We start from the raw sequence: 27,567 nt of genomic DNA, 5'->3' as shown, positions 1-27,567 counted from the left end.
AAAGCTCTGCATCTTTTTTGTTATTTCATCCATTATTTTCTGCAAATAAATGCTCTAAATGACAATATTTTTATTTGGAATTTGGGAGAAATGTTGTCTGTAGTTTAGACGTAATTTCAAACCTAGTAAGAAGCAAAATCAGAGAAATTGATTCAGAAACTGAAGTGCTCTCAATTTTTTTTCAGAGCTTTATATGTGATTACTGAAAAATAATCATTCCCATAATGTTTTACCTATTACTTTATTATTAAAATGTGATTATACTGGCCCATTAAGAGCTACAATGCCAGATGCTTTCTGGTGTCTATAATCTGTTCCCTGTGTTTCTCCTGCATCAAAAATATATATATCGGAAATAAACCCTAAAAAGTAAATCAAAACATCTCCAGCAAGACCTCATTTCAATTACAGAAGATCCCTGCAGATGAAATGGGCTTTTCAAAACCAATTTAGCTGCAGAATGAGTGGAGAGTTTTCATCAGGAAAGACGCGGCATCCTGGGTGCCTGTTATTTCCAATACAGCTCTATCTGAAGGCTGCAGTGAGTGACACGGGGAGGTAATATACTCCCACCCACCCATTCATCCACACACAGCTGCTCACCCACCCAAATCAACTCAACCCAAATTTTTCTTCTGAAAGGAAAAAAGAAAATTGAATGATTAAATATTCAGGGTGAGCGGGAGGTCTGATCTCAGAGCAGTCTGTTGTGTAATAGATGAACCCCCCCGCTGAGGGTTGGGACGCCCAGATCAGTCAGTCTTTCATTAGAATTGATAGAACTTAAATCTGAGTGGACAGAATTGAGCTACCAATAATACATGAAGATAAGTGCTAATGTGGAGACTTTTTTCCATTTTTAAAGAAAAAGTTCTCCACAATTTAGCTAAAACTCCCCCTATCACATGCAATACTCTCAACAATGTCACTGTCCTTACCACAGTCTGGAAGCAGGAGTGGAGCTGGGTGAGGAATGGTGGCTTGTCTTGTTGGGCTAATACCCTCTTTTCCACCATGGTGCACTCCACATCATCATCCTGAATCACCACATCCTTCTTCAGGATCTTGATAGCATACAGTTCCTCACTGCTCTTCATCTCCGCTAACATCACCTGCACAGGACGTGTATGCTGGGTCAGGACATTGTGTGGAAAACTCTACATTTTTATTTCGTTTCTAAACTGAAAGCAGAAGCATTTCTGAGTGGAGAATGGACAAAATAATGTGTTAAATGGTACCAGTATATTAAGCCTAATATATAAATGTGCTTTTCACAGGAGTTCGTCTGGTCAAGTCATACGCCTTTACGTACTTACGACAAATGTACAGCCTCTAAAAAAGGATCCGATTCAGTTTTACTGAATGCAAGCCGCTGGTGGAGCAATGGAGACTTCAGAAGGAGAAACTCAGACCTCAGTAGCTCATTTATTTACACTGACAAAACTGACAGCTGTATAAAATATAACTATATAAAATAACTATCTTCCTCTGAAGACATTCCCCCCCATTTGCTGTTTCTGACTGAGCACGGTCTCTCTCTCTGACTGAACATAACCTGGAATCGGATTCATCCACTTTAAAGGAGACCACATCACACCCGCCCAGTTTAAAAGAGAATGATTACTCATTCTGACCAGATAGGGTCCTAAATACCCTAAATCCAAAAAACTTTAACATCAGCTTTAACTTGTCTCATTTTAACCCTTTTGCAAATGAGTTGCAGTTGTTTGTGATGGGCTGCAAGGAGTGTTTTCTTTTGGCATCATTCAAGAAAATAAATAAGAATTTAACCAATAATAATGAACTTTATTTAGTTTTTTTATTTGGTATTTTTGTAGTAAAAGTTGAGTTTATGCACTGCTGCATGTCCTTGTGTGTGTTATGAGTAGGAAGTGTACATGCGTTGAGCGTCTTTTGGTTGACTGTTGCCAGTGTTTTAATCAGCCAGTGGCGCAGGATAGCAATACGCCAGATCTTTACCTGGACACACCTCTACTAGATACTATATGTTCCTAAACATCTTTGTTATTTTAACAGCACAGGATAAAGGTGTGAAAATAGACTGTTGGCGGGGTGTAAGATAGCAAGGAGCATCACGACACGCCTTGCACAGGGTGTAAGACAGGGAGGGCCCTGTGTATCCAAAATACAAATATACGTCACACACACACACACACACACCTTTCCAAAGCTTCCTTTTCCCAACACAGCCAGGAAGTTAAAGTCACACAGCTTGACCTGGTCCAGGCTGCTGGAGGGTAAACTGGACCTGTCGTCGTCAACCGTCGGAGTAATGATCTTCTTACCGGGGCCCAGCTTAGCTTTCTGAAAGAGAGAAAGAGAGAGAGAGAAAGAGAGGGATGAGCTGAACCTACAAATCAGTCTGACTGAACCAGGCCAGAAGCCACCATGTCTCAGAACATTTGGCAGCAAAGGGATGACCAGAACACACACGCTCATAAAAAAGCACAAAACCTGCAGACGTTCTGGTCACAGATGGAGTGCAAACACACACACACACACACACACACACACACACACACACACTTACAAAACACAGCCACAGCAAGGCCTTCTGGGTACCAGCTGCGAGAACTGGGCCTTTTGGCACGTGCATCATTCATTACAAACACTGGTCAAACTGCCCACTTGCTTTCTGTTGTCACTCCTCAGTCAGTGGGTTAGATGGCCAGTAGAATGTCTCTCCAGCATCTGTGGGTAACCCTGGAATTCATCCAACCTCAGCTGTACCACCTGTATCTTCCCTGATAATGTTTGTTACATCTGAGTTTTGAATTCTTTCATTAATTAAATAGGAATATTTACATATACACAAGCAAACCATATGCAAGTTACCCTGGTTTGTGTATAGTGTGGCAGCTCTGGAACTAGCAGCCCCCAATCCGAGCAGTTCAATACATAAGTTTTTAGTCCTTTCTTGTTACTATCATATCAACAGCTGGTTTGGTAAATCAGTGCTTCATTATATTAACCCTCCTATTATGTTCATTTGTCAGGAACAGCAATGGTGTTCCAGGGTCATTTTGAACCTGTGCATGTTTAATCATCCAAAAGATGTCTAAACCAAAAAAATCCTTACAAGCAGTGTGAATATTTATTTATTAACTCCATTGCTAATTATTCGATCAATATTTAGTGCAATGGTGTTCCTTACCTCTAACAGGTAATGGTTCAATTAGGATAATTCACTCGTTTTTCATTAAAAAAAAAAAAAATACAAGTTCAAACTTGTTTTAATACTTTATTATTTTTGAAAGGCCATCATAAAAAACAACAGTTTTACATAACATTAAAACATAATATTGCAATTTTGTTTTTGTTTTTGCCAGGAGTGGTTGCAAATATGTGAAATTAACCATTTTCATATCATATGTTGATTACACTAATAAAGGCAAAAAAAAAAAAAATTTCTAACTTTTAACCTAGATCTTCAAACTTTAAACCGAGTCAAATTGACCCGGAACCTAACAGGAGGGTTAAATAAGGTAAACTGGTGATAGAATTGAACACATCCACTAGTTTGGAAGTAGTTGGAGGTTCGAATATTTTTTTTAAATGTATTTATGTTTGTTTTAAAGCTCATTTAAAACTCTCTAACTGATGACATAACTATTACTGTCTATGAATGAGTTGGTGTGAAATGTTTTGTGAAATTCCGGAGACATTTATTTTGATTTCTTTTTAGAGTGGTAGTGAGTGATGGATCCAGGGGTCGACATTACAACAATACAAAATAGGCTTCTTTTTTTACTATCCAGATCTACCAGTACAGTACTGAAAAGTGGAAAACTGAAAAAAAAAAAAAACAACAACAATTGCCTGAGCAACCAGCTGTCATTAACCTCCACATGCAAGAGCACTGCAAAGATACAAAGATTCAGATACTCGATCAAGCAAATATGGAATTTAAACTTGTGTTTCTATAATAGTTTGGCCACAACAAAAAATCAAATTTTACACAATCCCCCTCACTCCAAATTTCATTAATCAGACAAGACATGTTTGGCGTCTGAACTAGCCTAAATCATACTATTGTTACAAAATGTTACAAAATGACCAAACAGACTCCATGAGAATTTTTTCTACTGACACTGAATCACATACTGTCAACATGGACAAGTACCTCAGCGTAGTTGTTGATACTGTTTTTTGGCTATCCTAACAAAGCTTTTGTCCATGTTTATAGACAAATAACTGTGCATTATAATGTGTCTAAAAACATAAACAAGTAAATTAGAGATGTCTTTTCTGATTAATTTAATTTTTTTTTTCAGTTTTTGCTAATAGTTGGTTTCAGGTGGTCTAAGCTGAATCTGATGGTCATTGTGGTTATAAAGCTGCTCATCTAGACAAGTTTGACAAAAAATGTTTACACAATTTCCCCTCACCCCATTTTTTTTTTTTATCAGATATGTTTGGTGTCTGAACTTTGCTTCTTCAGTCCTGCAGTAGAGCCATTAGCATGGCTAATGTATGTAGAGCTATGTGTCTAACAACTAGTGGAAGTAGCTACTTGTCTAACAGGTTAGCGTGTAGCTAATTTGCAGCCTAAATCTTCAAACACTCCCCTAAGACTTGTTGTTTTAGGCAAATTGTTACAAAATGACAAAACAGGCTCTGTTGGAAGTTTTTTGACACTGTATCATATACTGTCAACATAGACAAAAGTACCTCAGCATAGTTCCTGATACTGTTTTGGGGTATGCTAACAAAGCTTTTGTCTATGTCTATAGATAAATAACTTTGCCATACAGTGTCTAAAACCACATAAACAAGTATGTTAGAGATATGAGGTGAGTAAGTGATCATTTAGGCACATCTAACTTAAGAATATTAATTATTTTAGGGTTTATTTTGTTAAATGTAATTAATTAGCACAGTTAGCTTCATCACTCTTAATGTAAATCTAATGAAGTAGCCTAGACTACATACTTGTTAGAAAAGCCAGCTCAAGACCATTTTTGCTGGTGTTTTAGGTTCCAGGTGGTCTAAGCTGATCTTTGAATGTAATGGTGGTTAAAATGTAACATTTTATATTACATTTGAAGTTTGTCATGTCTGGGCATGCTCATGCTCTTGCTGGTCATGCAGAATGACCCACTTGGTCTTGCTAGTTAAGCTAGCTAATCAGATTGATCATACACCGGTTATCTATCATGTGTATGATTAATCAATAAACTAAAATGAACAAAATCAAAGTAGGTCAACCATTATTGTCAACTTAAGACACTTTGGAATGTTATTCCACTGATATAATAATAATATAATAACCCCTTAATAGACAGACATTTTGGTCAATGTTCTGCCTGATATTACACAACTATATCTTGAGAATTTCCATTTAAGCATTACATAAAAAGGTTGTATGTTCGATAAGAGATGTTACTGAAAATCCTATTTGTAATTTTAATAGAAAATGTTTAAAATAATTTTAAGTAAATCTGAAACAGTCAAAATATAATGTATAAAAATCATAAAATTGTCGCTTCCCTGAACTTGATTTTTTTTTTTTAATATTTCATGTCCTCCAAACCTCTCTATACTTGCCTGTCCTGTTGCAACAGGGCCTGCTTGTAGCCCATATACAGGCCAAGGTCTGTTAGAGGGTGTAATTGGAATATTATATTAATTATACTAATTGGAACATTATAATAATATTATAAATATGTTTTATTTAATAAACCTATGTAGTAGAGGTGTGCCAAAAAATCGATTCACATAAGAATCTTGATTCTCATTTACTACGACTCAGAATCGATTTAAAATGTCCCAAAATCGATTCTGAGGGGCGGGTTTTAGACTGATTTTGGGCTGGGTATTTTTGTTGGACCTGGCAACCCTGGGGATAGCGCTTGTCCTTTCAAACGGAGATCTTCCAGACACACACAGAGCGTAGGTGTTTGAGAATCACCGGTAAGATGGCAGAACAAGCACTATATTACATTAGATTAACGTGTAGTTTCAATGTTTTATGGCAGAATGCTTCATAACAAGCATAAAAAAGATCGCTAGTAGTTAGTTTCAGTAACTGTTAGCTAGCTAACTAGCTAACTTTCCAGTTCCACCTTAAATAACGCTACAGGTGGCAGCGGGCTGCAGCATTTAAGGCGGAACGGAAAAATACAATAAGCTAATCAGAGCTAATTTCAGCTCCTCATCACAGAGGAATTAAGGAATGGACAATATGAATTAATTTCTCCACCTCCTGCCCCCTTTCTGAAGAAATACAACGACCTTAAATTAACTAGTTAATCAGCAGCTGCTCCTGAACTTTAGCGCTCCACTGCTATCATCACATCAGCCCAGCAGCGTCACCTACACACCACCGCTAGTAGCCTGGTAATAAAGCAGTGTTATTTATTATTTATTTATTGTTCATTAACGTCATTGTGATATCCCAGTGATTCCTCTGTCACTGAGGACCCACATTCCTGCACATTTTATTGTTTTTGTAACACATTACCTGCTCCAGGACCAGTGTATATTATGGAGGGTTTTTTTCAATAAGATTCATAAGCCAGAAGCAGAAATTTTTATAATTCAAATCGTTTTGAATCAAAAATCGATTTTGAATCGAATCGTGGCCCCCAAAATCGGAATCGAATCGAATCGTGAGATAGTAAACGATTCCCACCCCTACTATGTAGACATTGTAAATAAAAAAAATCCTAAATAAATAATTAAAAAACGTTTGAATCCCACTTTTGGGCTTTCCATGCTGATAAATGATTTTGTGGTCTGCAACAATGCCTATAAATTGTCCAATCAATAAGCCAATAACATAATTATCATGACAGGCCTATCAACCAGCTTAAGACTGAGTTGACCATGCAGTTTTTTTATTTTATAACCGAGTAAACATGTCTTGGCTGACTGAGTAAATGTGGTCGATAGGGAGGAACTGGATAAAGTTGATTATTGACTCTTTCAGCTACTTCGATATTTACAAAGCTGCATGATGCCATGCACACACATCCACAAGTCCACAATCCCTGCAGTGCTAAGCCAGCGCTGTACAGCGTGTTTATTCACACTACTTTTAACCAAGCCCTTTTCCCATTTGGTCTTTCACACTCTGACTGCCATAAAGTCCTGTGTGGAAGAAGAAAAGCATTAGCATGACATTAGCAGGACTCTAAAAGGGGTTTCTCTCTTTATAGCGCTAATAGAGCTGTTAATGGAGCAGCCGTACTCGGATGTTGCCACTCAAGAGACAGAGCAAACCAGACCAAATCCACACCTACAGTCTCTCTCAGCCTCCCTCTCTTTCTCAAACACTCACACAGATGCTCTCGCACGCACCTTTTTACGGTCTTTTACTTTCTTATCCTGCAATCACATGAGACAGGTAAACACATACTGTACATACAGCTCCCAGACACATTTAAAGAATCTCATATAATGTCTAGGGCTGTGTATTGGCAAGGATTGTGTACTGGCTATATGATACTTACCACAATACAAGGGTTACAATTTTAATTTATTGCAATACTGTACAGCTCAGGAAAATCATAAGTCCACTTATGTCCACTTAAAATGATTTTTAAGAATTTTACCAAATTGAAAACCTCTGGAATATAATCAAGAGGAAGATAAAGGAATACATTTTTGAGCCAGGAGTGGCATAAAGTTATCCAAAAGTAGTGCGCAAGAGTGGTGAAGGAGAACATGACAAGATGCATGAAAACTGTGATTAAAAAACAGGGTTATTCCACCAAATATTGATTTCTGAACTCTTTCTGAAATCACAGTTTTCATGCATCTTGGCATGTTCTCCTCCACCAGTCCTACACACTGCTTTTGGATAACTTTATGCCTTTACTCCTGGTGCAAAAATTCAAGTAGTTCAGCTTGGTTTGATGGCTTGTGATCATCCATCTTCCTCTTGATTATATTCCAGAGGTTTTCAATTTGGTAAAATCCAAGAAACTCATCGTTTTAAAGGGGTTTCTTTTTTTTTTTTTTTCAAAGCTGTATGCAGATCTAACAGCTGGTGTGGAGCTTTGTGGCTATTGATGAGCAAAACTGATCTACAGCAAAATAATTACAATACCACCCTGGAGCCACTGAACCAAATCTTTCACTTTATTTTATATAATATGAAAATGAGACTGAAACTTTGCAATATTCTCTGCAATTTCTGCAATATTTATTGCAATGTTAAAACAATCAATTATTTAACATGTTAAACATATTAGGAAATGCTCTCTGTGTTTGTTTTTTTAAATATGGAGCTATCTAAATGATAGTAGGTGGATGTAATGTGCCTCTGGTAGATATCTCATGTAAAATAAGAATAGTATGAACTTTCTTTTTGTATCAAGCAGCAAGAAAAAAATATGTTGTTTTAATTTGCCTAATGTGATATCAAACATCTTGTGACTGAAATACTGCATATATTCTGTTTGTTACAGACACACTCTAAAAGACAGCATGAATTAATGGGCTGGTAACAGAGTTTTGAAAAGTCAAACACTGTCATCTAGTGGTTACTTTTGGAATCTCACCCCTGCTGATAGCAGATCTCCTCTCAATCTCTGAAAATTACAGACTAACCTTCCTGGAACCTTTTCAAAATGTTATCAAGCGTTCTTATAATGTACTCTGTTAGCTGGGATTAAGCCTGCCATGATAACAGTTTTTTACTAACTGATATTATTGTCATTTTAAGATTTAAGGCCATTGAAACACAGCTCTGGAAAAAGACACCACTTAAAAATGACGAGTATCTTTGATTTTACCAAATTAAAAACCTTTGGAATATAATCAAGAGGAAGATTGATGATCACAAGCCATCAAATCAATCTGAACTACTTGAATTTTTGCACCAGGAGTGGAATAAAGTTATCCAAAAGCAGTGTGTAAGACTGGTGGAGGAGAACATGTCATGATGCATACAAACTGTGATTAAAAACCAGGGTTATTCTACCAAATATTGATTTATGAACACTTATGAAAACTTTATGAATATGAACTTGTTTTCTTTGCATTATTTGAGCTCTGCATCTTTTTTGAAATTTTTAGCCATTTCTCATTTTCTGCAAATAAATGCTCTAAATGACTATTTTTAGAATAAATAGAGAAACTGATTCAGAAACTCAAGTGGTCTCTTATTTTTTTCCAGAGCAGTATGCTTGAGATTTGCTATAGAATGTAATAATATAATAGCATAATAATTACACTCACACTAATAATCACATTTTTTAAAATGATAATGAGCTATGGAAGTGCTGTTTTTGATGCAGGCTATAATGTTGATGTTGAAAGTTTATTTTTATATAAACAGACACACAAGGAAACATAAGAGATGATACCGAGGTCAACAAAACTTATTGAAGTCAAATCCACATATTATATTGTACGATAAATCGATAAAGTGATTATCGTGACAGGCTTATCTGGGAATATCCTAAAATGAAATAATCAATAAAATAATCTAAGCTCTAAATCCAGCTCCACCTGTTGTGGTTCTTGTGTGAATGTGTCAGTTTTTAAGATTGAGTGTGTGTGTGTTGTGTGTGTGCTGTGTGTATGTGTGTGTGTTGTGTGTATGGGGGGAGGAGAGTTGCTGAGCCTGAAGAGGGATAACAGACTTATTGCTTTCAATAAAGTCTGCCTTAAAGGGCGGACAGAGACCACTGGGTTGTCATGGAAACAGGAAGACTAGCTAGCATACACCCATGAGGGAGAGTGTTAATGGGCATGGGGCACCACAAAAGTGAATGTGTGTGTGTGTGTGTGAGAGAGAGAGTGAACGCATTTAACTGCACACTAAAAGGCCACAGTGGTGATACTTCAAGCCCCTGAACCCTTTACCCACTTTACCACGGCAACGCCCAGTTTACTGCTTCCTTACCTACCAAGCAGAGTCACAACAATTCAGTACTGGATTATTCAGATTTAGCATTATCATTAGTGCCCACCACTAATGCCTTCTATACAGCTACTATTTTTATATATACAATTAACATAATCTGCCCTACAGTCTTCAACAGTGAACTGTGCAGCTTGATTTAGGGTGTGTGTCAGTGTGTTTTTGCTATCGTAAAGACGGGAAAAGTACACCATGGTAGTCTCGAAACGCACAAATTAATTTATTATGGGTGTATTCTGGGCATAACATGAAAAAATAAATAAAAATCAGTGTGTCAATCGCCACTCCCTTTAAGTGTGTGGTGTGCTCTGACTTTGGTGTATTACTATTTTAACAGCGCAGCAGTTCTAAACTTCTCAGCAGAGGAAACTGGCCTATGTGTTTACACTTTGAAGCTGAGCAAGCAGGTCATTTACAGGAACAGCAATGTTATTTTATTTTGTATTCTGTTTTATTGTGCATGACCAGCGGGTGTGTGCCTGTGTTGCCAAGATAGCAATACACATCTGACTGTTGACTGTTGTCAAGGCTTATTTCAGTCAGTGGTGCATCTGTGTTTTTCGTTACCAAATTAGCAATAAGCCAGAAGTTTACATGAACACACATCACTTTCACTTCCACTTCTACCACGCCCACCGGAGTAGATATATACATAAGCACTATTTTTATTTAAACAGTGCAGGCGCAAGGTGTGAAAATAGACTGTTGGCAAGACGTAAGATAGCAATGAGCATTTCAAATCGCCTTTCTCTTTTTTTTTTAAAACAATATCAAGAGACAGAGTGAATATGTATAAACTGAAGATCCTTTGTAAAATGTTATTAATATAAATACATGTTTTTTTGTGATAGTCCAATATTCTGATCTCACTATTGCTCTTGTTGCTGAATTCTCCAAAATCTAGTAGAAACCTTCCCTAATCAATACTTGTCAGTCTGCCTGCTCTGGACTCTTAATTACTCAACAAAGACTCCACTTTTCAGGATGCACTCACACCGGACTTCTCTGATTCTGCTGATCATGTAATGCTACAGTGTTCCCGCTCCCCCTGGTACTAATTGTTTCCACCTGGCCTATCCAGTATAAATATCCCTTAGTTTGCTCTGTTCCTTGCCGAGTATTGAATCTAATTATCTAGCTCTTCTACAACATGTTTCCCTTGCTTTTGTTTATTGCCTTTTGTTACCAACTTGTTTTTGACTTTCGATATTTGCTTTGCTTTGATTTTTGCTCTCTATACTTTATTTCAGTTATCGATCTGTTTTTGTTGTTTTTTTACTCCTTTTTTGCCTTAGCCTCCTCTTTGCTGAATTTACCGTGTATGACCCTGTTTTTGCCCGACTACGCTCTAGTATGTTGTTTATAATTGCTGCCTTACTGTTATTGACCCTGCTTGTCCATTACTACTCCTGTAAGCTTACCCCTTTTGTTAATTAACTGTGTGTTTGGTATCTGCTAGTGTCTGTCGTGTTTCTGGCCTGCGTGACTATAAGAGCCCACACCCAGTTCTGAATATTGATACAAAATCTAAAATTAAATCTGTTAAATGAATAAAACAGCTAAATTGTGTTTTTTTTTTTACAGTAAAATCCCCATGTAACCTAAACGGTACAGCAATAACTTTATTACTTGTAGTCTAAACTTTGTTCTTGATGTTCTAGGAATCAGATCAAAACTAGTTTTACGGAACAAAAATATTTAATTAAAGCATTTCATTTGTTAAATGGTTTGAACTAAGATGTAGAAGCAAGTAATGAAAAACACACTGTTAAAAAGAGCAAGTGTAACCCCAGCACTAACTCAGCACTGTATTCTGTAAATAAGGTTAAATGAACAAACACAGATTCACAAACTGTCCTGTAGTGATGCTAATTTAGTTGCCTAAATTTCCTTCGGGATAAATAAAGTATCTATCTATCTATCTATCTGCTCTCTTGATGTTCAGTAGATGTCACTTTGGGACTGCATGGGTTAACGTGAAGGACAGAGGGCTGTAAGAAACTTTACACAGCTTTTAAAGGGTCTGTGATGCAAACGTCACCATGGGTTCTTTAAACCTAATCACAGCAGAGACAGTTACTCCAACAAAAGCAGGATAAACTTTTTGTAGTATTTCTGAGACTGTAAGAAACAATGAATGAGCACTGTCCTAGTACTTTTGTGTATACGTAAATGTATAAACAAACAAAAAAACAAACAACATACAGCTGGAAAAAATTAGAGACCAGTTCATTTTCTGAATCAGTTTTTCTGATTTTGCTATTTATAGGTATATGTTTGCGTAAAATGAACATTGTTGTTTTATTTGTTTTATTCTATAAACTACGTACAACATTTCTCCCAAATTCCAAATAAAAATATTGTCATTTAGAGCATTTATTTACAGAAAATGAAAAATGGCTGCAATAACAAAGCTAAGCTTTCAGACCTCAAATAATGCAAAGAAAACAAGTTCATATTTATAAAGTTTCAAGAGTTGAGAAATCAATATTTGGTGGAATAACTCTTTGGTGGTTTTTAATCACAGTTTTCATGTATCTTGGCATGTTCTCCTCCACCAGTCTTACACACTGCTTTTGGATAACTTTATGCCACTCCTGGTGCAAAAATTCAAGCAGTTCAGTTTGGTTTGATGGCTTGTGATCATCAATCTTCCTCTTGATTATATTCCAGAGGTTTTATTATCATTTTTAGGTGGTCTCTCATTTTTTTCCAGAGCTGTATTTTTTTCTGCGCATCTATTAATCTAGATTTATAAGAGTTAGAACACTGTTTGTTCTATCTTTATTTGTGAGTAAGACAATGAAAACAGCAACAGCAGAAATATCCACTGTAATACTTTAGTGGATAACAGACTGCGCTAAATGAGCGCTGTAGGCATTTCTGACTACTACACTACACCCGCCTCATGCTTAATACACTAACGGGCTTCTCCTGTTACCAGCGGACGTGTTTACACCATATTGATTGAATATTAAACGCTGTATTGTTGTGGGAATGAAAACAGAGCAATTACGATCCTAGAAAACTGCACACAGACAGAATTTCCGCTCTCTGGCTGATCAATGGACTTATGAAGCTTTTGTTGTTACAGACGCTGCGGAAACAATCACGTCCAACAACAGCCGGCTTCAGCTCTCAATTCAGAATCTCCAGCGTCTGAATAAAGCAATCAATGCTGCTTGTCTCAAATCAGAAGGAGTCTGAATGTAATAAAGTGACTCATCTGAACTGGATGCAACAAGAGATACAGATTGTTATTTTTTTTTTTTTTTTCAAAAACCTTTCAAAATAGAAAAGAAAAGAAAAATGATATCTATAAAATATTAGCCAGACTGACAGTAATCTACAAGTTTCTGTTAACAACTAGAGCAGTATTAGCAATAGCCACTAAGTGCTAGCTCTTTTGCCGTTTAGAGGTGAGTATATCGGACTGTAGCCTGCGCATTAAAACAAGCTATGTGGCACAAACTGGCTAATATCAACCTGGCTTACCGGAACACTCAGGGTTCCTCAGTGTAGCGCTGTCAGGTTTTTTTTGTTGATTACTAAGCTTAGCTTTACCTAACTTAGTTAACCTACCCCACCATCACCACCCAGTAGTGAGACCTGCCGAATTAGAAGGAAAACATGGTGACACCCCTGATGCCCCTGTTCCTTACTAGTGTCTTATAAAGCACCTTGTAATCCGGTACACCTTAGGTATGAAAATACACCAGAAAATATACGTTCACTGATAGTGTGCCTTATAATCCAGTGTGCCTTTTAGTGCCCAAAAAATTGGTATTTGTACACACACGTGTGTGTGTGATCGGCATTGCTAAGATAGCAATGAACATCTGACTGTTCACTGCTGTCAAGGTTTAAAGTGGTGCACCTGTGTTTTCGATTGCCAAGATAGCAATACAGCAGAAATTTACCTAAACCCACCGCACTTTCAGACCACCACGCCCATCAGCGTAAATATATTTATAAGTGTCTTTGCTATTTAAATGGTGCAAGTGGAAGGAATGAATGGACGGTTATTGTGGTGTAAGATAGCAACGCGCATTGCAACACGCCTTTTGCAGGGTGTAAGACAGGGCCTTATATGTTAAACTTGCACAATTTGTTTTGCTATTGTAACCAAGCCACATAGATGGACCATCTCCTAACATAAGACTAAGTATGTACAATTCAAAAGCCACAAAAATTCTCAAACTGGACCTGGAGAACCATGATCTCCACATTTCTACATTTATGTTCAGCACACTTGCTCCAGTTTATTAACATAGTGGTGAAAAGCTCCAGTCTGCTGCTGGGTGAGGACCGCTCTGTGGTGTTGGATCGTTTCTGCTAATGTCTGCAGTGAAAACCAGATGGGTCAGTTCTCACCTCAAACTTCTGCCTGAGCTCATCGTTCCCGTCATCCTCCTCCGAGATCGGCACATTGTAATACTCGCCCTCCTCTTGGTTCAGCATCTTATACCTGACACACACACACAATAATTATATAATTAATAATAAATACAAAATATCATAGAAGACACTGAATAATTCACAGAAGCACTAAATATTTTACTTTTATAGCAGTGAAATGCTTCTGTATAAATACTGTATAATTCATACTAATAACTGTGTTATTACATACCGTATTTTATGGACTATGAGGCGCATATAAGTGAATCAGTGAATGTGTATTTTCTGGTCTATTTGTATACATATATAAGACGCACCGGATTATAAAGTAGATCTTAATTGACAATAATATTTCCCTTCTAATTCGCCAAGTTAACAAAACTTTAATTCTTAAAAAAAAAAAAAAAAAAAAAAAAAACATGTAGCGCCTGACAGCACTACACTGAGGAACCCTGAGTGTTCCAGTAACCCAGGGCACTATCAGCTAGCGCTTCATTCCACATAGCTTGAATTAACACGGTAACACACACAGACTACACAAAGAGCTAGCGCTGCGGTTAGCAGCTAATGCTAATACTGCTCCAGCCTTGGTGCTGGAGAAACCTTACTCAAACTCCTTTATAATGCTAGACTTCAGAGACGTGGCTTTACTGTACTGCAATTTTTACCCTGACAGGTAAAATTCATCCTGGATTATACGCAATGGATTATGAGGTGCACTGACAATTTCTGGGGAAATTAAAGCATTTGATGTGGGCCTTATAGTGTGAAAAATTCGGCACTGGAAATAATAGATACAGTAAAAGTGCAGAATATGTTAAAGTAGATAAATAGATATGATAGTACACACTAAATAAATCACAATGGAGACTGAATCATTTTCAAAGTTCTGAATCAGGAATCACTTTACCTAAATGGTCCACTATTGATGCCATACAGATGCTCACCTAACTTTCAATTGTATTTCTATTAAAAGTATCTGAACTCCCAACTGAATGTAAATGATTTTCATTTGAACCTAACCACACACCTAACCCTCATACTAACCTTCACCCTAACCATTACTAAATCCTAAAATCTAACCTTAAGCCTACTACTGGCCTAAAATGTAAAACTAACCCTTTACTTAACTCTTAAATGGTAAAGTTAAGATATAGGGTTAGCTGTAAGGTAACATTCAACAGAGAATTATTTACATTCAACCAAGAATTTAATAATTGCATTTTAATGGAAGGTCAGTTGATAATCTATGAGGCATCAACATAAAATAAACCAATAAACCATCCAAATAAAGTGTTAACCTGAACCATATATAGTATATTCTAAATAACTTAAATTAGATACTACATAAGCATTGTTTTAAGCAGATTTACAAATTTAGGGCATCATTTATAATACAGTAAATAACTGAATAAGTATGGTAATGATTTTGAATTTTACCATCCGGATGCTGGAGCTTTGATTAGCTCTGACACGCCAAAAGACATGGCACCCATGAAGTCGTTCCTGGTGGTTCTGTCCCAATCCCAGATTTCCACCGAGAGCCTGCGGTCCTTATCTTGGGCCCTCAGCTTACTGCACACACACAAACAGCACATAGTTAAAACAAAAAACTGTGATTGGGACCTCAGTACAGGAGTGTGGGTGTGTGTACTGGCTTTAACAAGTTGCCTGAGAGAGAAACTCTGAGCCCTGTTTTAGCGACCTATATGCAAACCATCAACTGTGCACAGCTTGATTTAGGGCGTGTCCGTGTGTCTTTGCTGTAATAACAACAGGAAAAATATGCCTTGTGTGTCTCGAAACGCAAAAGCGCAAAAGTCCTGATCTAATTCTCTTAATTAATCATGGGTATCTGTTTTTTTAGGCGTAAACCAATCAGTGTTTCACTTGTCATTCCCTTTAAGAGACAGGTGCGCTCTGATTTTTGCGGATTGTAATTTTAATAGCACAGTGCTTCTACGCTTCTCAGTAGAGGTTCATATTCACGCTATGAAGGTAAGTAAGCAGGTAATTTACGGGAACATCAATGTTACTGTATTCTGTATTCTATTTATTGTTGACGTAAAAGTTGGGTTTGTGAACTGCAGGACATTACTATACATGCGGGAGTGTAAAAATGCATTTACCTGCAAAGTTAGCAATGAACGTCTGATGGTTGACTGTTGCCTAGGTTGTGCACTTGTATTTTCTGTTGCTAAGAAAAATTGACCTGAACACACCTCCCTTCCAGACCACTACATAAAATAGCATAGATATATTCACAAGTGGCATTGCTATTCAAATAACACAAGCACAAGTCGTGAAAATAGACTCTTGGCACTATGATCAGGAGATCGCCGGTTCGAATCCGGTACATGCAGCTTGCCATCGGCCACCGGAGCCCTAAGAGAGAACAACTGGCCTTGCTCTCTCTGGGTGGGTAGATGGCGCTCTCTCTCCCCACATCACTAAAAAGAATGATGTCGCTCAGCGCAAGGCGTCTGTGAGCTGATGTATCTGAACTGAGTTGCTGCTCTTTCCTCCGATTGTGCTGTGATTCTATTCAGCAATGCTGCATCAGCAGACTTCACATGTATCGTAGGAGGCATGTGTTAGTCTTCACCCTCCTGGTGTTGGGGCATCACTAGTGATAGAGGGGAGTCCTAATGAGTGAGTTGAGTTATTGGCTGTGTAAAATGGGGAGAAAATGGGAAAAATTAAAACGCAAAAAAAAAGGAAAGAAACGAAAAAAAGAATAAAACTGTTTTGAATTTCAAAAATACCATTTACCATGAGACCATATGAGTTTGACAACAGCATCTACACAATGACACGTGATTAACAGTTAACAGCAACACAGCAGCTGTTTAAACATGTGTCTATGACAGGGTTTGTTCAGGGAAAAAAAAGAGTATCTAACACCCAAAAAGTGAACAAAACAATACTGTACATGACAATTACTGGCTAAGTTTACTAAATATACTAACAATAAATGTACGTCAGTGGAATAATGAAATGTGTTGCATGCAGCTCTATATTTTATATAGAATATAAAAATAATTCCCCCATTTCCCCAGACTGTAGTAACTGTAGTGCGATTTCCCTCACAATTTGAAAGACTCGTTCCAGGTGGGGTTCAGGGATGAGCGGATTGTCCTGGTCTTCTTCTTGGTCTCGTTTTTAGGGTCTGGGATGAGCTTCAGCTTGACGTATGGGTCGGACAGGCCATTGGGGTCCATTGGGATCAGGTTCCTGGCTTCTCCCACTGCAAAAAGATCAACATATACATGGGTTATTTCATATTTAACACAGACCAATGAACAATATGTACAAATGATGTACAGGTACTAAAGGTTTAGACACACTTTCTCATTCAGTGTTTTAATTTATGTTAGTTTTTTTTGTAAATAAATAATAAAGTCACCCAGACCATGGAGGAACACATAAGGCATCATGTAGTAATGTAGGTAGGCTTTTGTAAACTTTTGGATGAACTTATCCTGTGCAACAGAGGTAACTCTTACTCTTCCTTTTCCCAGGCAGTCCTGATGAGAGCCAGTTTCATCATAATGTTTTGGATGGTCTTTGCGACTTCACTTTCAGAACACTTTTACTAGTTCTTTTTTTTTAATGGCTGACCTTAATTTCTTCATTTTCTTTACTTAGTTGAGTAATTCTTGCCATAATATGGATTAGAACATTACACAAACAGGGCTATTCACTGTAAATCAACTCTAACTCTTCACAACTTTACAACTGATGATCTCAAACACTTTAAAAGAGCAAGAATTTCAAGTAATTAACTCTTGATAAGTTCAGCACAGCTGTTAACTGAAAAGCCATTCCAAGTGATTCTACCTCATACAGCTGATTGAGAAAATCCAGCCAAGATGTTTTTTTTTTCTTTTATAGTTTGGATGGCTTTACTATTAATTTACAATACAGATCATTTTAAAATAACCATTAAAAAAAAACATTTACGGAATTTAAGGAGCGTCTAAACTTATGACTGGTATTGTATGTACAGTATGTATATTTCTAGGTACAGATTAAAATAGATCATATGATTTAAGATGCATTAAATACAGCCTCTCATTTTTGACATAATACATTAAACAGGAAAGATGTTTCACACACTTGCTTCAATGTAATGACGTTTCCAGTGTTGGAATATTTAAGTTCTTGGGATTTTTCCTTTTTTTGTCAATATAATAATGAAAAACAGTTTTAGGTGTTATATTTGATGTATTGTAGCTTGGCTATTTTCTCTTTTTTTCCCCATTGTTTTTAAAGTGTGCCATTTTGTGAGATTTTGACTCATTCTATTGAAAAAAGGATTATGTTCTACGATTTCTTTTTACTTTCTTTACTCACTTAATCAACATTGACATTTTCTTGAGCTTATGAGTCATTTTTTAAAAATATAAACTTTTTTTTGAAACAATAATCACTTCATTCCAAGATCCAAACGAGGTCACTCCAGGTTTCATACTGGATCCGTCATAATTCAGCACTTCAGTTAAAAGCTTTGAGATAAACTTTAGATAGTGGCTGTGCCCTTTATCTGAGACGCAGCTCTGACTCACACTCAACAGAAAGCAATTTTCCCCCTTTATAGAGAAGCCTGAATGACTTCTACTTCTGCCTCTGAAACTTTTCTTATTTCTGAATGTCATCATCACAATTACAGACACCAAAAAATGTCCAAAAAGACAGAACATTTACTGACTAAATATAAAACTGTTCTATCCAAAGCCTGAACATCAAGCTGCAGCTGTACTAAGGTTTTATTCTGATGGAGGTGGAATGAGAGTAATTTATGATCTGAACAGTTTCATTTTCTTAAATATGGAGAATTCAGAAACTCACTGATGCTATATTCTGATGGTATCATTGCTTAATTTCCTGGAAGCATGGACCAGGATTCTCCCATATCGCATCAAATCAAATCAAATTTATTTGTATAGTGCTTTTTATGATTAACGTCACAAAAGCAGCTTCACAGAAATTTGGTTTTATGCAAAGGATCAACCTAAACTTCAACAAAGCCACTAGTGGAGTGTGGGAAACAGCAGTAGTTAAAAAAGGTGCAACTGGTTTTTGTTTGTACCAATAGAATCAGACAGGGGGAAGTCAATAACTTGACTATGATAAAGAGATGGAATTAGTTTGGATTGGATGTATGGAGAACAAGGAATGTAAACAAAGAATTATCAGAACGTGTGTTGCAACTTCAACAGATCTGATTGTAACAGCCTAACTATAACAAAAGAGCCAGAAGGTAACATAGACACAAGGGCAGAATGAAACTCTGACATACATCTGTTCTCTTATCCTTAAACCTAAGTGATTGTGTGCAGTAGGCGCGGTGACAGACCTAGCATCTTAGTTTACCACAATTCTGTTCATGTCTTTCTTGAGTTTCCTTCCTTGAGCATGTTTGCAGCCTTTATCTAAACACAAACGTTAATTACCTAAGTTAAAACTGTAATTGATCCTGCAAGTGCTCAGAAATTAGCCCATTTAATGCTTTACAGGTCATTAGAAGAATTTTATTTTGAATATGTAATTCAACTACAAGGCCAGTGCAGTATAGATAAAATCCTGCATTCACTCCTGAAGGCTTACACCACCCCCCGGCCACTATGCTCCTCCAATGAACGAAGCCTCGCTTTACCAAACACAATCTACACAAAGTAATCCAGACTGTTCTCATACAGAGTTCCCCAATGGTGGAACAAACTACCTTCCACTACCAGATCAGGAGAATCTCTCACTATCTTTAAGAAACTCCTGAAGACAGAGCTCTTCAAAGAGCACCTACTCTCCTAACACCTCTAACTAACTACCTTCCACTACCAGATCAGGAGAATCTCTCGCTATCTTTAATAAACTCCTGAAGACAGAGCTCTTCAAAGAGCACCTACTCTCCTAACACCTCTAACACACAAACTACTGCTAACCTCATTTCCTTCTTCCCCTCCTTCACTCCTCTATCCTATTATTTTACTTTGACCTCCTTTAAGCCCTATCTAAAGATATTTTTTCCTTTAACTTCTATTACTTTTGTAATTCACTATTGTAGGTCAAATATAATGTAATGTAATGTAAAATATTTACATTTTAAATGTGTAGCATTTAGCTGACACTCTTATCCAGAGCATTACTAGGGGTGGGCGATATGGCCCTAAAATAATATCACAATATTTCATAGCATTTTCACGATAACTATACTTTTGGTGATATGACAAAACACAGAATAAATATATATATATATATATATATATATATATATATATATATATATATATATATATATATATATATATATATATATATATATATACACTACTGCAACAAAATGAAAATCCAATTTATTATTATTATTTTATACTTTATGATATGGCACACCTCTAACTGAGATATTGACAAATACAAGATTTTTTCATCAGATTTGAGGCCTTAGAACAAAAATATCATCCACAGAAGACTTCTTCATATCTTATATCTAGAACGTAAAGAATCTGCTGGAAAGTTTTGGTGCCAGATACTACAGATACCACCTTTAGAGATCTTATAGAAAGAAGCTTTGGAAGCTTTGTTGGTAGCATGAAGCACTGGCCCAAGTTCGGCTCGGCTGATGTATGGCAGCACTGGCTAAGATTTGAAATGTCTGTGTGGAATTGGGCAAAATGTGGTTTATATTATACCTGGCAACCGCAGACACAAGCCGAGTATTTATTTGGCTGTTAAATCAAAGCACCTGGTCGATGCACCTCTTTTTGTTTTTATTTTTGCTATCTGATATATTGATATATTTATCATTTGTTTATATTATGCAATTTTTTTATGTTTTGCTTGTTTTGTTTTGTTTGCTTGTTCCACCTTGTTTCCCAGGAACTGAATGTATTTATTAAGGACAGTTCTGAAACATGTGCTACACAGTCATTTCACTGAAATCCAAACAAAGGTTATATTTTGAATATTTAAAAGCTCTACCACAAAAATAGCTGAATGCAAAACAGCAGCACTCAGCTGGCCTTTGCTAAAGCTGTGAAGCACCATCCAGACCAGACAGTAAGGGTGTAAATAATAGTGACTTATCAAAGTATCAAAATATTATGTTTACAATTTTGCACAGATATAGATTCTTAAAAGCACAGCATTTTATCAAATTGTAGAAAATTTGTCAATTTTGTTTAGAAAACGTACTTAATTACAGTGTCACATTTAATTATAAATGCTGTACTACTGTAATACATATCGTATCATCAAGTTCTTGTCAGTAGACAGCTGTACTGAAAAAAGGCCATAATACAGACAATCCGGACACAAGACTGATCAGTTACAAAACACACATTCACACATACAATATATACTCATCTCTCTCACACACTACATGTACAAACACACACACATATTTACATACAAACAGTTACAAAACACAAGCCAGTACATATGAACACAGCCGCTCATTCTGAAAGGAAACCTATTCATGTTTTCTCAGCATCATCTGACCAACAGGAGGCGCTCTACCCTTCCAGTTCATCACAAACACTCCCATGCACTTCAATCACTCCATTCAGAGTCTCTTCCTTAAATAATTTTCATTCCTTTCTTAATCATTTCAAGCTAATAAACATGTATATAAACTTATTTCTAGTAAGATGATCCACACACTTTATGCTGGTGCAAATTATTTTCAATTATTTAGTCAATGTAATGGAATATTCCAACATATATTTTGTTGCAAAACATACTTATGTTCTAGGGATTTTTTAATTATTTAGTCGATATAATGACGAAAACAGCTGCTGAAAACTATAGTTGCTATATTTGATATTTTAACATATTTTCACTTTTGTCCCATTTTTCTTTAAATTGTACCATTTTACATTCTACATATTTTTTTTTGCTTATTTAGTTCAGGCTTATGAACTAATACACAGTCCACATCGTGAAAGACTTGTTTTTTAACGTGCCCAATTTTTTTTAGTAATTCCACTTCACCCCCCTGTCCATGCAAACTAATATTAATGTAGAAACCACACTGCAAAAAAATGAATTCTTAGCAAGTGAAGTCATCTAGTTTCAAATCTAAAATAAATAAATCTTATTTCTTGCTCTGATAGGAATTTTTAGTCTTACTAATAATTGTAAATCTAAGATTGTTTTAGAAATAATTATCTTATTCAGTCTTACCTAGAATTTTCACTTTATTTTAAATAATTTGAATGCAAAATAAACACAAAAAGTCACCAGTCAAGTTATTCTGATACTTGTGTAGAAATTTAAGCTAGAAAATAAAATATTTTTGCTTGATTTGACTCTTACTTCACTCATTTTGAGGCTTTGTCATTGATATTTTAAGAATACTTTATAAGAATTTTTTTCTTACCCCATTGGCAGATTTTTTTTGTCTAATTTAAGTATTTATGTCTCAATTAAAAAAGTTTTTGCCAGTGGATTTTTTTTGCAGTGTATATTGACAAAAGAGTTTTGCTTACAAAGGTCCACTTATTTTATAAATTGTTCTGTGCAAAAGTTTTAAACATATATGAAAGTATCCACTCAATTTACTACTACTTAGTTGTTCCACCATTTAGGTGTAAAGTCAGAAACCTAAGAATAATAAGAATAAGAATAAGAAAAAGAATAATAATAAGAAGAAGAAGACCATACTTTCTTCCTCTAGTCCTTCATCAGTGGTCACTGAAGACAAGACACTGGTAGCTGGATATTCATGGTTGGTAAACTATTCTCAGCCCAGCAGTGACACTGAGGTGTTTAAAAACTCCAGCAGCACTGCTGCGTCTGACCTACTCATACCAGCACAACACACACTACTACTACACCACCACCACCATTTCAGTACAGTCACTGCAGTGCTTAGAATGATCCAATACACCACCCAAATAATACCTGCTCTGTGGTGGTCCTGCTTTAAGACACAACTTCAGATATACATCTATCCGTCTATGTTGACTGTGGCCTATACAGTCCACATGCAGTTCAGACTATAGTGATTTCTGCAGGCCAGGAGAAGAGAGGAACAAGCATTACAGCTTAGACACACAAACAAAAGCTGAGGAAAGCAAACTTGGCCAGCTGCCCTCAGAGTCCCTCGCCCTCCAGAGACTCATTTCTGGAATATCTGCTCTCGTCCTCGACTAAATATTTTCTAGGCCCTGTCACGGAGCTGCATGCTGAGGACCTTGCCCCTCAAGACCTTGCCCTGTATTCTAAGATGGAAAGATCTAAAAGGTCCAGTCCATAGCAAAAAAATCCATTGGCAAAAATTAGATGAAATATATGTAAATTAAGAAGTATATGCTTATATTAAACAAAAAAAGTAAGCAATCACAAAGTTTTAAAATGAGTGAAGTAAGACTTATATCAAGCAGAAATGATTTTGGCTCAATTTTGCACATAAGAATCATAATAACTTGACTAGTGTCTTTTTGGGCTTATTTTAATTTAAATGACTTAAAACAAGGCAAAAAAAATCTAAGTAAGACTGATTTAAGAGAATAATCCTAAAATAAGCAAAACAATCTCACACTTTTAATGCTTAGTAAAATAAAATTTCATTTCAGAGCAAAAATAAGATTTACTTTTTTATTTATTTTTGTCTAAAAATTAGATCATTTAACTTATCAAGATTTATTTAGTTTTTTGCAGTGGACACATTTACATATTCAGGCCTGTCACATTAACTGTACTTTTTTTCAGATGCTAAATTGTCCCAAAAATATTTGTGATAGACAATATTGTTGTCAATTTCTGACTTTCTGACCTGAAGTTTTTGCCTCTTTTAAAACAGCATATTCATGGAATTGGATGCTTTTAACAAGCAATACAATAGAAAAAAAAATCTAAATGTCATGAATAAAACAAAAAAATAAGACAATCTTTTAAACAAAAGTGGAAAGACTGGCTCATGCATGTTTATGGGTTCTTTTTACTAAGTAAACTAAGTAAACACATGGGAAATACTGAGCTCAGCAAAAAGGGTTGAGCTCATGTTCATATATCGCACGATAAGTCGATAATGCAATTATTGAGACAGGACTAATCATTAGACTTGCCCTGCAGCTATGGGGTTAATGTAGCTGAAGTTGAATGTAGCTGAAATTGAATTTTAATGTGGACAGCCCTGTTTGATTTATTCCAAATAGTTTTCAAACAGAAACAACACTTGATCACTATTTATTTTACTGTTACAGATCTAAAGAGGTGTAAAAGAAAATAAACCAAATGAACGAAAAAAAACATATATTTTAGTTTAAAGACCATACAATATGGATTTTTTAATGAAAACTTCACAGATTCTCAAAGGGAACTTATTTGGTTAGTGATTTTTGGTTTTAAATACAGTTTATGAAAAACTTAGTGTGCAATTGGCATGGATAACTGCAACATTATCAGTGATTGTGTTTGTTGTAGGCCTGTGAAAACAATTTGTATTAAAACGAAACTGAAAAGGCTACAGATAGAGAGAGAATAATAAAAAATGAATACCACTGATGTGAAACTTAATTAATTTCTCACGTGTTCATAATATTAAGCTTTGGTTACACAAAACTAAAGTTTGTTTCCATGTAAAAAAAGGTTCAACATTACATTTCTGGAGAGAATGGAAAACATGTGCAATTGCACTAAATTATTCAATAAATATTACATTTTTTTTAATTGAGGCCCACTGTGAATTTGAGTTCAACACCATAGCATACTGCACAGCATCCACAGTACACCATACAGAGTCTGAAACTAGCTAAATTTCAGTTAAAGAGAATGCTGATTGCTTAACATGATGGAGGAGGCAGTGCAGTAAAATAAGGGTTGAGAACTTGCTCACACACACACACACACACACACACACACACACACAAGTCTGCGTGACGACACATGCTGTTCCTGGTAATGGGTGAGTGGGGGTAGTTAGCTGACAGCGGGAAATACATTAGCATTAGCAAGTGCTAAATGAGGCTAGAACAGCACCAGTAGCTGCACTGACATTCAGCTAACGAAAAACCTGATGAGAGCATAACACTCTGGCATCTGTCACAAAGTGCCTTTATACAGTTTCTAGCTGCTCTGAAGAAACAAAACTATGATTATTTGTATCCAACAACAGAATGATTTCCCCTGGGTGTGTAGAGTAAAAAATACAGACCGTAAAAAAAAATCTAACAGTACAAAATCTTCATGGAAATGTATGGAATGATACCATTAAATGTACTAGAATGTAGTTTTCATTAAAAACAACAGATCTCATCAGGTTGCTGAGGTAAAGAATGGGTTAGGTGGAGAACTGCAGGATTAACACACACTCATAAGACCATTAAACCAAGACAAAAACCTCTTCTGGGTCTCAAATCGGTAATAACGCTTGATAACGACTGATCAAAACTATTTGCAGACACCCAGCAAATATCTAGCATTTTTAATATCTAACCCAATCGGCAACTGAGAGTCAGCAGCAGCGGACAGTCACAGCTAATGGGATGGCGTAGAAAGAGAGAACCCCGGGTCCAAAACGCATCTTCTGACCACTTTCTTTTTCCTCTATTATATCAGGAAATAACTGTTAAATTCTATTATTTATAATTTATTTCCATTTTTTCCTATTTTCTCCCAATTTAGCTGGGCCGATTGTCCCAACCATTCTGATTTTACTCAGCTGTATATCCCCAATCACAGGCCAATTGCTCTCTCGAGGCTTTGACTGTTACATTTTAGAGGAAGCTTGCGAGTGATAAAAGTATATTAATTAACTACAAGATTTTTCACCTTAGGAAAATTAAAAAATGTGGTTCTCTCTATAAGAGATCCTATTGGTTACAGGTAGTTGCTGCTCTTGGCTTACAGCCGCTACTGGTCTAGATATTAAACCTGCTAGATGTCTGCTGGACTGGAGACAGTTTGGCAAACCTCTTTAAGTAGTTTACACTTCACAACTCAGCAAGCACTGAGTGATCGATGATTTGAAGAGGTTTTTGTCTGTGATCTACAAAAAAGAAACTTCGACTGGAAAACCGGACTACATTTGTGTAGTTTGGACTAGGCACAGGTTGAGTTTTGGTGCAAGTCAAAGACAAAAAAAAACAGTTCCTGATTGGAAAACCTGGCTAAAATCATGTAGTGTGGCATAATTTAAGTCTTGTCCAAGTTGAGTCTTGAGTTACTGTGCTGTCTGTCAGAGTCAGGTCAAGAGTCTTTGTGGTGCAAGCCTGGGGTCTGAGTTTGAGTTCAGTCTGGATTCTCTAAGTGCAAGTGTAGTATAAATTTGGAACAAAAGTTCAACACAAGTTTTAAGTTTTTGGAGTGTGTGTCTGAGGAAATCCTGATTCTCTGAAGTGCTTGTCTGAGTTAAGCCTTGATTCTAAGTTGTCTAAGCTGAGTTTTGGTCTCTAGGTGAGTACCCAAGACAAGTCTCGACTCTTTAGACGTGACTCATGGCTTTTCTCCCAATTGTCCCAACCATTCTGATGCTACTCAGCTGTATATCCCCAATCACAGGCCAATTGCTCTCTCGAGGCTTTGACTGTTACATTTTAGAGGGAGCTTGCGAGTGATAAAGGTATATTAATTAAGATTTTTCACCTTAGGAAAATGTGGTTCTCTCTCTAAGAGATCCCATTGATTATAGGTAGTTGCTGCTCTTGACTTACAGCCACTACTGATACTCTAGATATTAAACCTGCTAGATGATTGCTGGACTGGAGACAGTTCGGCAAAGCTCTTTCAGTAGTTTACACTTCACAACTCAGCAAGCACTGAGTGATCGGTGATTTGAAGAGGTTTTTGAGTTCTGTGTTTGAGTTCAGTCTGGATCCTCTAAGTGCAAGTGTAGTATAAATTTGGAACAAAAGTTCGACACAAGTTTTTGGAGTGTGTGTCTGAGGAAATCCTGATTCTCTGAAGTGCTTGTCTGAGCTGAGTTGTCCCTTGATTCTAAGTTTAAGTCTAAGTTGTGTTTTGGTCTCTGGGTGAGTACCCAAGACAAGTCTCGACTCTTTAGACGTGACTCATGGCTGAGTCTTTAGGTCCAGGTCCAATTTTAGTATCGAACCTCAAGTGTCTGAGTTGCTTTTTATTTTATTTTTTTTATTATTTTTATATATTTTATAGGTGCTATATTTTAGAAACTTCACCAGCTCATCAGAAACTCGTTTCTAATCGGAAATGGCCTAAAGTGCGGCATCTTGCTGCCTGCTGTTCCAGACTGGTTCCCAGTTGTGAGGAGTTAAAGCTGCTGTGAGTGAAAGACGTTGTGTAATGTGAAAGGG

At 36.4% G+C, this 27,567-nt stretch overlaps 1 protein-coding gene across 5 annotated transcripts in view; it reads right to left on the bottom strand.

The window, feature by feature from the left end:
• prkcaa (protein kinase C, alpha, a) overlaps positions 1-27,567 on the bottom strand; it is a 247,631-nt gene that overhangs the window by 70,493 nt on the left and 149,571 nt on the right. For all 5 annotated transcript variants that reach the window (XR_007439089.1, XR_007439090.1, XR_007439092.1 and 2 more), the window contains exons 6-10: positions 17,384-17,540; positions 15,734-15,868; positions 14,270-14,363; positions 2,182-2,325; positions 939-1,112 (exon numbers count right to left, since the gene is read on the bottom strand). Coding sequence is in view for 1 of the 5 variants with exons in the window: in XM_049479124.1 (XP_049335081.1) it covers positions 939-1,112; positions 2,182-2,325; positions 14,270-14,363; positions 15,734-15,868; positions 17,384-17,540 (704 nt within the window). In the remaining 4 variants the exon portion in view is untranslated. The remainder of the gene's footprint in view (positions 1-938; positions 1,113-2,181; positions 2,326-14,269; positions 14,364-15,733; positions 15,869-17,383; positions 17,541-27,567) is intronic.

Source organism: Astyanax mexicanus, chromosome 5 (assembly GCF_023375975.1).
Source record: "Astyanax mexicanus isolate ESR-SI-001 chromosome 5, AstMex3_surface, whole genome shotgun sequence".
Taxonomy (NCBI): Eukaryota; Metazoa; Chordata; class Actinopteri; order Characiformes; family Acestrorhamphidae; genus Astyanax; species Astyanax mexicanus.
Note: the sequence above shows the minus strand (reverse complement) of the source record. Positions and strands in the feature narration are given on the sequence as shown.